The 13,829-nt window shown below is 46.6% G+C and overlaps 5 protein-coding genes across 5 annotated transcripts; 4 read left to right on the top strand and 1 right to left on the bottom strand.

Moving 5' to 3' along the window:
• Positions 1 to 43: 43 nt before the first annotated feature.
• N7483_004700 (DDHD family phospholipase) lies at positions 44 to 3,781 on the top strand (the record flags this gene model as incomplete). The annotated part of the gene is made up of 4 exons (XM_057088137.1): positions 44 to 388; positions 579 to 2,269; positions 2,380 to 3,582; positions 3,646 to 3,781. The coding sequence occupies 4 exons, from the start codon at positions 44 to 46 to the stop codon at positions 3,779 to 3,781; spliced, it is 3,375 nt and encodes a 1,124-aa protein (XP_056947966.1).
• Positions 3,782 to 3,927: 146 nt separating this feature from the next.
• On the top strand, positions 3,928 to 4,284 carry N7483_004699 (PaaI family thioesterase; the record flags this gene model as incomplete). The annotated part of the gene is made up of 1 exon (XM_057088136.1): positions 3,928 to 4,284. One exon carries the CDS (start codon positions 3,928 to 3,930, stop codon positions 4,282 to 4,284), a length of 357 nt encoding a protein of 118 aa, XP_056947965.1.
• Positions 4,285 to 4,950: 666 nt separating this feature from the next.
• N7483_004698 (uncharacterized protein) lies at positions 4,951 to 7,874 on the top strand (the record flags this gene model as incomplete). The annotated part of the gene is made up of 2 exons (XM_057088135.1): positions 4,951 to 5,495; positions 5,558 to 7,874. The coding sequence occupies 2 exons, from the start codon at positions 4,951 to 4,953 to the stop codon at positions 7,872 to 7,874; spliced, it is 2,862 nt and encodes a 953-aa protein (XP_056947964.1).
• A 315-nt stretch (positions 7,875 to 8,189) lies between these two features.
• N7483_004697 (transcriptional coactivator p15/PC4 family protein) lies at positions 8,190 to 8,724 on the top strand (the record flags this gene model as incomplete). Its single annotated transcript, XM_057088134.1, has 2 exons — positions 8,190 to 8,438; positions 8,515 to 8,724. The coding sequence occupies 2 exons, from the start codon at positions 8,190 to 8,192 to the stop codon at positions 8,722 to 8,724; spliced, it is 459 nt and encodes a 152-aa protein (XP_056947963.1).
• Positions 8,725 to 9,086: 362 nt separating this feature from the next.
• Positions 9,087 to 13,425, bottom strand: N7483_004696 (uncharacterized protein; the record flags this gene model as incomplete). The annotated part of the gene is made up of 5 exons (XM_057088133.1): positions 9,087 to 9,761; positions 9,825 to 10,006; positions 10,062 to 10,547; positions 10,620 to 13,278; positions 13,384 to 13,425. The coding sequence occupies 5 exons, from the start codon at positions 13,423 to 13,425 to the stop codon at positions 9,087 to 9,089; spliced, it is 4,044 nt and encodes a 1,347-aa protein (XP_056947962.1).
• Positions 13,426 to 13,829: the final 404 nt, after the last annotated feature.

The raw sequence follows: 13,829 nt of genomic DNA, 5'->3' as shown, positions 1-13,829 counted from the left end.
AGGACAGTTGCATCAAGAGCGTTGGATGCTCACCAACTTCACCATGAATGACTTCTTGATGGGTGTGATGGTTCTTTGTTTGGCGATTCATGTCCGGCGTAGGAACGGGTCACAACAAGCCATCAGTTCTGGGATCGAGGGTACAATTCTACCATTACTGAAGCAAGCTCATGACATCTGCTTGGAGAAATTTTCTGTCAGTCGGGATGCAGGGTGTGTTGCACGCGCAGTCAAGGTTATTCTCGAGGAACAACTGGTACCAGAGCGCGAAAATATAGCGGCATTGCCTGTATTAGAGAATGCGTGGCAAGACAGAAATTCTCTAGGATGGTTAGATCCCTTTTATAGTGAAGAGACTCAAATAGACTGGGGTTTGTTTGACTCGCTGGTGAGTCAAGATGCTACAGAGATACAGTGACCCATATATAGCTTTAAGTTCATATAGATAGTCATATATTGAAGTGAGGATTCTTTCAGCTCTTTAATTACGTGACAAGGATATCCCAAAAATTTGAGTTATGTACTTGTGACTAAATCCCATTTATATCCTATAAATCATTCTCGCGTATCTGCCTCAGATATCTGTTCTCGTTGACGCGTACGGATCGTGCCGTGATAGTGGGGCGAAGAGCAGCGGAGATTACATCATGCTGCAAAACAACTTGAGCTTCAAGCCATTCTCACCATTGTTCATTCTCCACTACGCACTAACTCATACTGTGTTTCAATCAAGAAAATCTCCCCAAAATCTCACTATAATATCCATATTGGCTCGAGTGTCACAATCAATTCGTTTTAAGGCCTTGCATCGTGTGCGCCCAGCGGCCATGGCAAGCGCCGACCAAAAGTCCTTCTTGGGGTCTTTCTCTCCATGGAATACTCCAACAAGAAGCTCCACACCCCAGGTAGATCGTCCGCCCGGGGAAGTACTTCAAAGATCTCAAGGTGAGGATCATACGGTAACTCATCGACACAAGCTGAGCCAGCGCCATTACCCCGCGGACTGCCCGCCTTTGAAAGTGAGATGGTTCTATGCTGTGGATTCACCAAAGCGAAAAACTACCCTCCTCGAGCCCAAAAAAACCGACCAGAAGCCTCCTCCTCCACCTAAGAAATTTATTCCCTTCTCGTTGAAAGATTCACAGGCTATCGAAGCTACATACTTGCAATTATCGGAAATCGAAGACTCCAAAGATAGTCCCCAGTCACAATCGGATACAACAACGTCAATCTCAAAGAAAGTCCCAGTGAACGAGGATTATCTGTTTGATGTTGATATTGAGCAACGGGAACTGGGACCAGCTTATTGGATGGGCCCCATTTATGAAGTCCGTCGTGGCACCTGGTTCTTCCAGGATGGGTCAAATTTGAAACCATGTGAAGAGAATCTTGCAACTCAACTGGAAGAAGGATACCTCAAACTGCATCCGTGGCGAACAAATAACGGGGAAACAAACCAATTTGAACCTGGAAACATCAAAGATCGGCTAAATCGATCGGAAGAAAAACCAGAGGCCCAGCCTCAGAAATCCACAAAGTCTACATCTAGCGCTGGAAACGACGCATCTGCTTCTTTGTTGGAATCTCAGCCATACCGTCTATTCGGAGCCTATATGAATAAAGTTGTTCTCTACCAGGATGCTTCAACCGCCTGGCTTAACACAGACGATTTCATGTCTCGCGTCAGCACCACCGTATACCAGAAGCTAGGTGGTGTAGCGGGTACAAAGGTCGTGCGTGGACTGTCAGAGCCCAAACGAACAAAAGAGACAACAGATTCTCGAGCCCAAGAGCAGAAAACCAGTGAGAAGGCTGTAGAAAACAGCCCTGGAAGCACAACCGCGAAATTTACACAAAAAACTCGCCCTGGCCATATAGATTCATCAAAAGTGGAAGATTTGGCAGAGGAAAGCCCTTTTGAAAGACGACCAAAGTCTACCCTAGAGCGCCAGATGTCATCGCTTGCCGGAGAGCCGCAGAACCCAGCGGAACTTGAGGAACAAGCTCGTCGCCAGGAGGAGCAAGAGATGGAAGACTCACGAGAAGTCGACAGTGAAGATAGAGAACGGGACGTTGATCATTTGGTTCTGGTCACCCATGGCATTGGTCAACGACTTGGACTGCGGTTGGAGAGTATCAATTTCATCCACGACGTGAATGTCCTTCGGAAAACGCTCAAAGGTGTTTATAAAGCTTCACCTGATCTTCAAGCCCTCAATTCGGCATTCGCAGACAACAGCGGAAACTGTCGCGTGCAAGTGCTTCCGGTGTAAGTAGATACTTTTGATAACTTCCAGAATATTCTCCCTTGGCGTTAGGAGATAGAGAGAGGGCAGAGTTTGGGGACCCCATTCAACTTCAATACTGATTTTCATACAGATGCTGGCGCCATCTGCTGGATTTTCCTTACCGTGGTGTTCGTCAGAACCGAAAGGAACTTGACCTCGCCGATGCGGACTCAGTTGAGGATGATGCCTATCCTAGTCTGGCGGATATTACACTGGACAGTGTACCAGCTGTGCGCAATCTGATTTCGGATCTGGCAATGGATGTACTGCTTTATCAAAGTGGATACTGCGAGCATATCTCCACCATCGTGAGGCAAGAATGCAATCGTATCCTTCAACTCTACAAAAAACGCAACCCAACTTTCAAGGGATCCGTCAGCCTTGTTGGTCATTCCCTTGGGAGTGCGATTTTATTTGATATTCTGTGTCACCAACCGGACATCGTTGACCGACCCCAGGAGGATAAAACTCGAGTGGGGGAGAGCTATGATGCCCCAGAACCTCAGAGCAAAGGTTCGAATGCCTTGAACTTTGAATGTGAGGAGTTTTTCTGCCTTGGATCACCCATAGCACTCTTTCAAATGCTAAAGGGGAAAACGGTTGCGGGATACTCCCCCTTGGTTGTAAAAGACCGCAAAAGTGCACTGGATGTTGAACTTGACTCCAAACAAGCTTCACACAGTAGCTCTATTAGACAGGATGGGATTGACGCCACTACTATTGCTTCTGCCCCTAAGTGTCGGGATCTTTACAATATCTTCCATCCATCAGACCCTGTCAGCTATCGTATTGAGCCGCTCGTTTCCCCTGCGATGGCAAGCCTCAAGCCTCAGCCTCTGCCATCTGTGAAGAAGAGTTTATGGACTGCTTCAGGTCAGAGTCTCTCCATGCTTAGAGATCGTATGGGCCAGAGCGTGGGCTCTCTTTGGAGCAACTTCACGTCCGGAGTGGCGAGTAGCTTATTGAACCGCCACCTGGGTTTGAATTCCGACGACGTATCTTCCACCGATAAAACGGCTGATCCTCATGGACACAAACGTAATCAATCGGGATCTGTTGGCTCCTCGCATGAATCTGAGGATCAATTCCAGACATTGATTGACCCCGATCTCGAAACCCTCTATGATGGATTTCAGAAGAGTCGCAGTATACATAGGAAGAAGGACTCAAATTCTAATTCCGGTGACTTTGAATCAAGTGTCAGCTCCGAGGATCATGAGCGAAAGATGAAATTCGAAGATGCCAAAGTGCGATCATTGAATTCCAATGGTCGCATCGACTACAGCGTGCAAGAGTATGTAACCTTTTTATTCCTCCTTTGGAATTTGACAAATTGATCACTAATTTTGGAATCTAGAGGAGCATTTGATATCTCTCTTATTGCTAGTATTGCTAGTCATCTTACATATTGGGGAGATGAAGATGTGAATCACTTCATATTATCCCAAATGTTATCGCGTAAATCTCGGCATCGGAGAAAGCGCGAGTCATAGACCCCACTCTTCGCTCGGTTACTTGGATTTTCCTTTTCCCCCTACATATTTTCCTATTTCTCCTTTTTTCTCCTTTTCTTTTTCCATGACTCTTTCTTCCTTCCACTTCTCTTTTCTCTTTTCTCTTGTATTAAGACCTCACAATTATGAACACTGAACTCCAACAGGTCCAAAAGGTGTGGGACCGTACGCGTCCCATCAGTCCCATCTATGAATTTCTTCTAAATGAAGTTGAGATGTATGATGCGGAAAAGGGCGTGGTCCGGGCTCGACTTCAAGTTGCCCCTCGTCATCTCAATTCCAAGCGCACTTTACATGGGGCTTTTTCGGCCACTGTAACTGACTGGGCAGGTGGAATGGCCATCGCTTCACACGGCTTGGATGCTACAGGAGTTAGCACTGATATTCACGTCACCTATCTCTCAACAGCGACCGATGGGGACTGGTTGGAGATCAGAGCCATGCCAACAAAGTTGGCAACTCTCTTGCATTTACAACTGTAACCATCTCGAAAAAGACCGAATCTGGTCTTGTCATGGTTGCCCAAGGGTCGCATACCAAATATGTACGAGCTCAATCACTATGAGGTCTTTTTCTTTCTTTTTCTTGCTTTTCTTTTCTTTTCCCTCTCAACAACGAAACTCGAGATTTCTATCTAGACACATAGATCACATCCCGCAATCTTCTTTACCTCTGGCATGTTTCACATTTACTTTGAATGACCAGATTCACTCGGATAGCGGAGAGCAATTTCCATTCTACTTATAGCTTTAGATGCCTGGCAGGAGATCCCACGACTGCGAGGCAATGATGACTGGATAAATAAAACAAAAATACAATATATCATGACTTTTACTTTTCAAGTTACTACAAATTCTACTAGAAGTTCGTAAATTCTTTTTTATCTATATTTAGTACCTATTCATTTACTCTCTGCACTTGGTTGTTTGCGGTCTCCCTTAAAATGCTGTTATCAGGATATTAGGATGGGGCCAAGCCTCCGCACTGACCATCGTTCCTCTCCGGACTTCCATGATCTCCTACATACTCCGTGTTGACACTCTACTCTTACCCCTAAAGGACTAGGTGTCTTCAAAAAGGAGGGGAGATGTCAAAAAAAGCTTCGATGCTGTCCTAAACCCATCTACTCAACGATTTCGAGAATCGCCATGGATCCCTTCAACGATGTGGCTACGCGCAAGCCCACCTCCGCCCCCGACGTAACGGAATCCCCTGAACGCCCATCACACGACACCATATCAAATGAAACTCTATCTCATACGACCCTGCTCAAGGAGTGTCTTGACGCAGCATTGGATTTCTTGTCAACATCCAGTAATGAAAGACTACTTGGCGTATTCTTCCTCCTCTTCATCGGAACCTACTTAATCCTGGGACGACTTGGGCTGCTTTTGATCGGAGCAGCGCTAGGTGTTATTCTCCATGCAACATGGGAAGGAACGGCTTCTACAAATGGAAATGGAAATCTCGAGGCGCCGAAGCGGCGACGGGAACTAGCTCTGGAAGTCTCCAGGAGATTGTTGGACTGGCCCCTCCGCGCAACCTTGACCACGGGTGATGACGGAAAGGACAGTAATACCATTGCTGCGCCGGAGGACTTGTCGCTGGCTGAGCTTGAATATTCAACTTTCCGGCCTGCGACTGCCGGCGCTTTGAGATTGCTCACTGATGCGGTGCTGCAAGACTACGTGAAGTAAGAAGGCCTTTACCCCGCCCGTTTTCCATAAATGAATGATAGACTGACCGAAAATGAAGATATTGGTACGATCCGATTCTACCAGGAGAGTCAGTATTCCCCGGATCTTGTCGAAGAACCTTGACCCATTTTGTGACGAATATCTCGTCTCACCTATCGCGCAAACGGACCGAGGATACGTTTCTACAATTTCTTACAAATTCATCATCCATTATTATCGTCTTTTTAAATGAGCTGGCTGCTGCATTTGCTGCCTCGGGGTCGTCAGAAGCAGAAGCCCAAACGATTGTTGAGCAATACCTTACAGATGCCCCGGATAGCAGTCTTGCGAATGTGCTCTCCAAGGAGCAGCAACGCAAGAAGCTTAACATGATTTCTGACGACATCTTGTCCAATTACCTCGACCCGAAAGCATACCGCTGCTCCCCCGTCCGGGACTTCTTAAGAGAGATCTTTGCAAGAGTTGTACTCGAGTCGACCGTGATCAGCCTTTCCCGGCCCGAGTTTATCAACGACTGGCTCATTTATCTTCTCCAGGATGGAGAATCCGAGATCATGCACGCAATTGACGCAGGCGTTGAAGGTGCACGGAAACAGGGAGTCAACGTCTCGAGATCCTCGGAAGACTCAAAACCTATCACCCCAGAGCCTGCTGCTGAGCGGATCTCTCAGGCTGCTGACAGCCAGGTCGATGCCGCAACAGAAGAGGCTATGCGAGAGGCAAAGCGCCTCAGTGCCATGATTGCTTCCCAAGATGTGCGAAATACACCTCCGCCATCTATCTCTCAAGACGTGCTCAAAGAGGAAGCCATATCTTCAAATACGAATGAGAAGAATGGATACCTAGCAGAATCTTTATCTAATGATCCGGTAACAAATGGTCAAGAAAATACAACAATCTCAGACAAGCGCGCATCAGTGATATCCATGCGTCGCGAAGAGGCCCCTCAACCTGTCAGCCTCCATGGGGCTCAAGTCTTGGTTGACGATGACGGAGCAGGATACGAAAAAGGACATATCAAATCGCGACCAACTTGGGATTATCTGCTGCAAATTGAACCAACCTCCACTCGCTCGACGGGATGGATGGTATTCCGAAAATACGCCGACTTTCAATCCGTCCATGAAATGATGGAGACGGTGGCCCGGTTGAATCAAATTCAAAGCTTCTCTGAGAAGTTCCCTAAACTGCCTGCTTGGAAGGGGAAAACAAGGCAAGACCTAGCCCGTGAGCTGGAACGGTATTTACAGGAAGCTATGAAACATGAGGCTCTTGTAGAAACTGAACGCATGCGACGATTCGTCGAAAAAGAAGGGGGCAATAGCGAATCCAGTGTTGTGCCGAAGCCTGGATTTTCATTCCCTAAACAGAGTGCCCTTGAAAACATGGGGAAGGGAGTATTGGGGGCATTGACCAACGCTCCCAAGGGAGTGACTGGAGTCTTTGGTGGTGCTGGCCACAACAGAAAGCCTACCAACACCAGCGAAATACCATCTCAGCAGCCAAAAGATACCTCAACACCTTCAATTGTTGCCAAGTCGAGTGACCAGCCTGTTTCAAAAACCAGCGATGGAAGCAATTCTCCACCGTTGGCTTCACCGGCCGCCTCTACTCTTGAGATCTCACAAGGGGAGGGCTCTATATCTTCTGGCAGTGGTGTCCGGACCAGCATCAGCCTGACTTCCAGTGAGCAGGACAAGTCTGTCTTAGAATCAACCCTTGTACAGTCTGAGAGTAGAGTGTCTACCGAGTCACACAGGATTGTCACAAAGGAACAAACAAAGACAGCCCCCGGGCTGACATCTGAACTTTCGTCCAGTGACTCGGCCTTAGATGATGTATCGGAGTCCACACCACAGAGTACGCGCCGTCAGCAAAGCCCAATAACTACAGACGAGACTCAAATTGCAGTGGAGTTGATCTTTGCAGTCATTAATGAGCTATACACATTGTCTTCAGCATGGAATATTCGCCGCACTTTGTTGAATGCTGCCAAATCATATATCCTTCGTCCAGGAAATCCTACTCTCGAGACGATTAGAACTTTGCTGCAGGAGTCCATGATAGAGAGCCACACATCGGATGAGGCACTCTGTGAATACCTGAAAAAGCTTCGTGAGAATGCTCTTCCAACAGAAGCTGAGCTCAAGGATTGGCTTCCATCACCTACAGATGAAGAGAAGGAACAACTGCGGATCAAAGCACGTCGACTCTTTGTTCAGCGAGGCATTCCGCAGGCACTTACTAGTGTCATGGGTGCTGCTGCTAGCCGGGAAGCTTTGGAGAAAATCTTCGACAGTCTCCAGGTTGAAAGTGTAGCCCAAGGATTTATTTTCTCAGTGCTTTTGCAGGGCCTACGAGTTCTAGCACTATGATGAGGCATTTTCACCCTTATGTATATAATATCAAGAACTTGAACTTGAATCTGCCTTTTTCTCACTCTGGCACAGAATAAAGTATTCAGCTCGACCAGGGTCAACCAAATATACGACAGCAAAAATTATGTTTCATTCATGAATTGCTACCACTATGCATCTATGTACAATATCACGTGCCGTATACATACATTAATTGTTCCCAAATTAGGAAAGCTCCTTATCACCACGTGACCAGCGCGTGGCTTTCAACGCGCCGTCGCGACGCTTGATCTTTGCTTCTGCTCATCACCTCTCATATCCTCATAATTCATCATGGCTTCTCGAAAGCGCTCGTCCAACACTCAAGACTCTGGTGCTGGCTCCTCACTCCCACCCAAGAAAGCCAAAGTCAATACCGACAAGAACAACAATGGAAGCAGCTCAAAGGTGGATTCCAACGGTGATAAGTACTGGGAAATCTCCAAGATGCGACGAGTGACAGTCTCTGAGTTCCGTGGTAAGACCGTGGTAAATTTACGTGAATACTATGAAAAAGATGGTCAGGAACTACCGGGAAAGAAGGTGAGTCTCTTCCATACTTGTAATAAACTACCTAGGTACTTGAGATCCAGTCGCTGATTCAATACACACGAATTAGGGAATTTCCTTGCCCATGGACCAATTCGCCGCCTTGATCAAGATCCTCCCTGAGCTTGAGCAGGCTCTTCAAGATAACGGTGAAACGCTGCCCAGACCCATCTACTCTGGAGATACAGACGAGGACACACACGCCAAAGCCGATAAGAGTCCTAGCCCTTCCAAGCAGAATATCGAGGCTACAAGTGATGAGGACGAGGATGAGGAGTGATTTTCATAATATCTTGAATACTATGCAAAGAACCAAGCTAGAGAGGTGTCCAGGTGGTCAATAGCATGAACCTTTTGCCTTTTGCTATTTTGATTGAGATTTCCATCATGATACTAATCTGTAGGCAGTTGAGTAGTTGATCCAGGATTATTTGAGAACGATTAAGGCGAGCATCTTGACCTGATATCATGATACTGTATTGCTAGAAAGTTGAAGGGGATTTAACACTGAGAAATAATTGATATCTCGGTCATGTGTAGCTATATTACTATGAGAACTTGGACCGTGATCTTGTGTCACTAGGTAGTTCTATTTGCCTCTGCCATAATTGTAGGCGATGGCTGCTTTCCTTCTTTGATGAATCACATACTTGCCTCTTGGGTTGCTTCTCGAGTCGCAATAGAGCCTCCGCGCCAATTATGACGAGCATCTTTCTCACGAAGAAGTTGTTGTTCAGTACCGATTTGACCCCATCCTCCACCTCCAGGAGTTCGAATAATGATCCGCTCTCCAGGTTGCATCTGTACAGAATTCTTCCCACCTAAATTAATCTGTCTTTCTTCCCGGTTGCCATCGGAGTCTTGGATATGTCGAACCCATAGATTCAGACCACATTTAGCGTCTTCACCTCCTGCTAGTCCGTACGGATGATACACCCTTCGTTCGGATAGAATGGAGACTTGCACTGGGATCCGGAATTCAATGTCTCGAATGACTCCATCTCCTCCCCGATGCTGTCCATCGCCGCCAGAGTCAGGACGTAGACTGAATTCCCGCAGTATAACGGGATATCGCCGTTCAAAAACCTCAGCGTCGGTGATACGTGTATTGGTCATATGGGTGTGTACTCCTGATGTGCCGTTCCAGGTTGGTCCTGCACCGCTTCCACCAGCTATGGTTTCATAGTATCCAAACCCCTTCGTCTCCTCTTCGCCGGCTCGGTTGCCACCGAACCCAAATGTCAAATTATTGGTATCCCCTTGCGAAGCAGCGCACGCTTCGAAGCATTTAAGGATAACGTCGGTGACACGTTGGCTCTGTAGGTAAAAATGACTTAGCAATTATTCAGTTTCTTCCAATGAGAATGAGGACTTTCTTACCGTTAAAACATTGCCACCTACAACTGCAGCAGATTCCGATGGAGACAGTATGCTCTTAGGAGGAATTCGAACATCAATCGGTTTGAGACAGCCCTGATTTAAGGGAATGTCGGCTGAAATAAGACACCGCAGACAATAGATGATGGCCGAATACGTGACAGCTTCTGGCGCATTGATGTTGGCTGGATTTGTCAGTGAAAGTACGAACTTCTATGGTAATTTGGAGATATAGCACACCATATACTTCTGGACCTGTTCCTTCAAAATCAAAAATTGCTTCACCCTTCTCCGCGTCAATGGAAATCTGTAGCTGGATGGGCGTTCCGTCGTCCATATGATCAAGTGCATTAAGATTATTGCCGGTGAATTTATGGCTGACTTCTTTCAGTAAATTGCGGACGCTGAGCTCGGCATTGTCTTGAATCTGGTGCATGTAGAACGAGACAACTTCCTCGCCATATTCTTCAATAAGAATGCTGATCAGGTTAATTCCTTTCTTGTTAGCTGCTATCTGAGCTTTAAGGTCATTCAGGTTGTCTGCTAAACATCGAGTTCCACTGCAATCTGGATACTTGGCGGGCTCGTGGTACAGAAGCTCTGTGATACGCTCTTCGTTGAATTTGCCTTCAGATACGAGCTTTTCACTCTTGATTGTGGCTCCTTCTTGGTAGAGCTCTTTAGAGTGAGGTGGCATAGATCCAGGCAAGATGCCTCCTATGTCGGCTGAGAGATAACAGGTCAGCTAAATAGATTCATACCCGTAAAATCATACAGCGAGCGCGCAATGAAGCTTACCATGATGCGCTCTTGAGGCGACGTAAAATATGATTTTGCCATCACTAAACGCTGGCTGTATGACCGTTATATCAGGGAGATGGGTGCCGCCAAATTCAGGATGATTAGACACAATCACATCGCCTGGCTTTAATTTGGTTTTCCAGATTTGTGCTTGCATGCGTACACATGTTGACATGCTACCTAAATGAACAGGTAGATGTGGAGCATTGGCAACCAGTCCACCTTCAGCATCGAACAATGCGCATGAGTAGTCGAGACGCTCCTTGACATTAGTACTCACACTCGTTTTCTGTAAGGCACGTCCCATTTGCTCTGCAATAGCCATGAACCGATGAGAGAAGACACTGAGTAGAATAGGGTCGACGGCTTCAGTGCTGATTCCTGGCAGATTGTCATCCGAGTCTGGTTTTCCGATGTTGATAATGACATGAGTCTTGGTAAGAAGCGCTGAGCTTCCTGGAGTCACGACGATGGTCTGAGTCTCATCGGCAAGGACTGCAGGTCCGCTTACTCGATCGTTGATATTTAAGTCGTCCAACTTGTAAATTGGAGTTTCCTGTCGACCACCCTCAAAATAGACGAGAGAAGTTCTGTATTGCCCACTTTTCACGTCACAAGGCCTGGCTTCTGCAAGTTGCTGGTCCACGGTCTTTTCACACATCTGGAAGCTCTTTCCAATGCCTCTCACTCGAACATCATCAACAATAATGTCTCGATCCGGTAAGGTGAATCCAAATTCTTGCTCATGCTGGTTTGTGAAGGCTTTCCCGAACTCCCAATCATCCTCGTCACTGGAGTCATCAGACTCTTCTTGACTGGGCTTCAATATCATCAGAGCCGATTCCGTGCCGCGGTATCGCATGTTGAGATATTCTTCAAACACAATAGATTCGTCTTCGAAGCCTTGGTCTCGTAGTCTCTGAATAGCTTTCATTTTAAGTTGTGTCATTTTCTTTTCAAGTTCTCCCCGTACTGTTGAATCATCACTCCAAGTTTTTGACTCGGGTTCCTGATTTTCTTCAACCACGTCTGCAAGGGCCATTCCATAGGCCGAGAGGACCGAAGAATACCTATGTATCAAAATCTGCCTAACCCCAAGACTCTCCGCAATAGCAACAGCATGCTGTCCACCGGCACCGCCAAAGGTGGCTAGTCTGTGCTTAGAAGTATCATGTCCCTTGGCTTCCGTCAAAGATCGGATAGGCCGTGTCATCGTTTCATTGGCAACCTTAATAAAACCAAAGGCAACTTCATCTGCTGTCATATTTTTTCTCTGGCCACCTTTTGCAAGGTCTTCGTTAATTTCTCGAGTCAACTGTTCAAACATCCCTTGGCTGCTCTGTTCATCCAACCCTTGGCTCTCATTTGGACCAAAAATCATTGGAAAGAAATCCGGAACCAGTCTACCAAGAAACAAATTGGCGTCGGTGACTGTCAATGGACCATTCTTGCGATAGCATGCTGGGCCAGGATGTGCCCCTGCGGATTCAGGGCCAACAACAAACATCCCATTGCGGTAGAATAGCTGAGATCCCCCACCAGCTGCTACAGTATTGATATCTAGTTGAGGTGACTGGATAGTCACCCCTGCGGTGGTAGTCTCAAACACATGTTCATATCGGCCAGCTCCAAACCGGCTGACATCTGTGCTTGTACCTCCCATGTCGAATCCAATAATCGGGATTTTTGCTACCGGGTCGTAGGATGTTAAGGCGTAGCCCACTACTCCACCAGCAGGACCCGATAGAATAGCGCGTAATCCGGAGAATTGATCGACATCGACCAAGCCACCATCTGATTGCATGAATTCACAACGAGCTCCTCTGCTGCCTTGCTCATGCTTGACGCTCTCGCTGCCAAGTCCGCCTTTGAATCCATTCTGAAATCCTGATATATACCTCTTTATAGTAGGAGTCAAATATGCGTCCGCACAGGCTGAGGTCGCACGCGGGATGAGCTTGATCATTGGCATAAGTTGATGACTGAGACTGACATGGTGAAACCCAATCTCTGTAGCGAGTTGTCCAACCAACGCTTCATGATCTGGATATGTGTAGCCATGCATCAAGCATACTGCAATACTGCGAATCCCTTTATTAAAGACTTCCTGTAGTTGTGATCTTACCACCTCTTCAGATGGACGCTTCAGAACTCGAACTGCTTCTGAAGAAAGGCCTCGAACGACTTCAGTATTATGAGCTGTGTCCTCTCGTGGCGCAGTGGATGTAACGTGACGCGTGGGATCCTCGGCATAATCCTCGAGAGTAACGCGCTCATCCACTTCAATGACCACCTCGTAGAGTACTTCAGGACGTTGAATAGCGAGATCGAAGATCCGGGGACGGGATTGATTTCCGATCTGTAGGCAATCCCGGAAACCCTTGCTGACGATTAAGGCAATTTTTTCTCCTTTACGCTCTAGTAAAGCGTTCGTCGCAACAGTCGTACCCATTCGAATGCTTTGGATCAAGGAGGTATCAATGGGTTCCCCTCGAGGGATCTCACGACCTGTGAACTTGGACAAAATTCGGCGAATGCCTTCAAGTGGCGCATCTTCATAATTGACGGGATCTTCAGATAAAAGCTTGATAACAATGTCATCTTCCAATTTGCCTGATCCTGGATTTCCGACACAATCAGTGAAGGTGCCACCTCTCTAGATAATGTCAGTAACGTATCCAAACCACGAGAACGGAGATAAGACGATAAGCTATCAAAAACCACCTGGCAGTAGTAAAAAAAAAATCATCGCAATGCATACATCAATGGCAATACTAATTCCTTTGTTCTCGGTTCTTGTCATGGTGAAATTCTATGATAGAAAGTGATGTTGCTTTAAGTTGGTTACTACTAGTAGCAAGATGCTCATGGTTAAGGTAAGGTGTTCCCCGCACATTGGCGTTCCTTCTACGTCATAGCGTGATTGCGGGGATATACTAGCGCATAAGGTCTAGCTTGATGTTAATTACCTAGGTAGAATTCGTAATTGGGCGAGAAATATAATATATAAGGGTCTAGATATCACTTAGGCAGTTGGAACTTTGAATTAGCCCCTTGGGAATACACAAGTCCAGATGTCCTTGAATGTTAGCGTCAAATATAATAATATTCATAGGCAAAGTGACACAATGAGGTCACAGTATACATATACTAGGTAGGTATTATAATGATTATTGTATTCTGTAGAAACTTACGGTTGCATCCCTC

This window comes from Penicillium malachiteum, assembly GCF_028827825.1.
Source record: "Penicillium malachiteum strain IBT 17515 chromosome Unknown utg000002l:1.0-8849297.0:1.0-8852440.0, whole genome shotgun sequence".
Taxonomy (NCBI): domain Eukaryota; kingdom Fungi; phylum Ascomycota; class Eurotiomycetes; order Eurotiales; family Aspergillaceae; genus Penicillium; species Penicillium malachiteum.
This window is presented reverse-complemented; position numbering and strand designations above follow the sequence as displayed.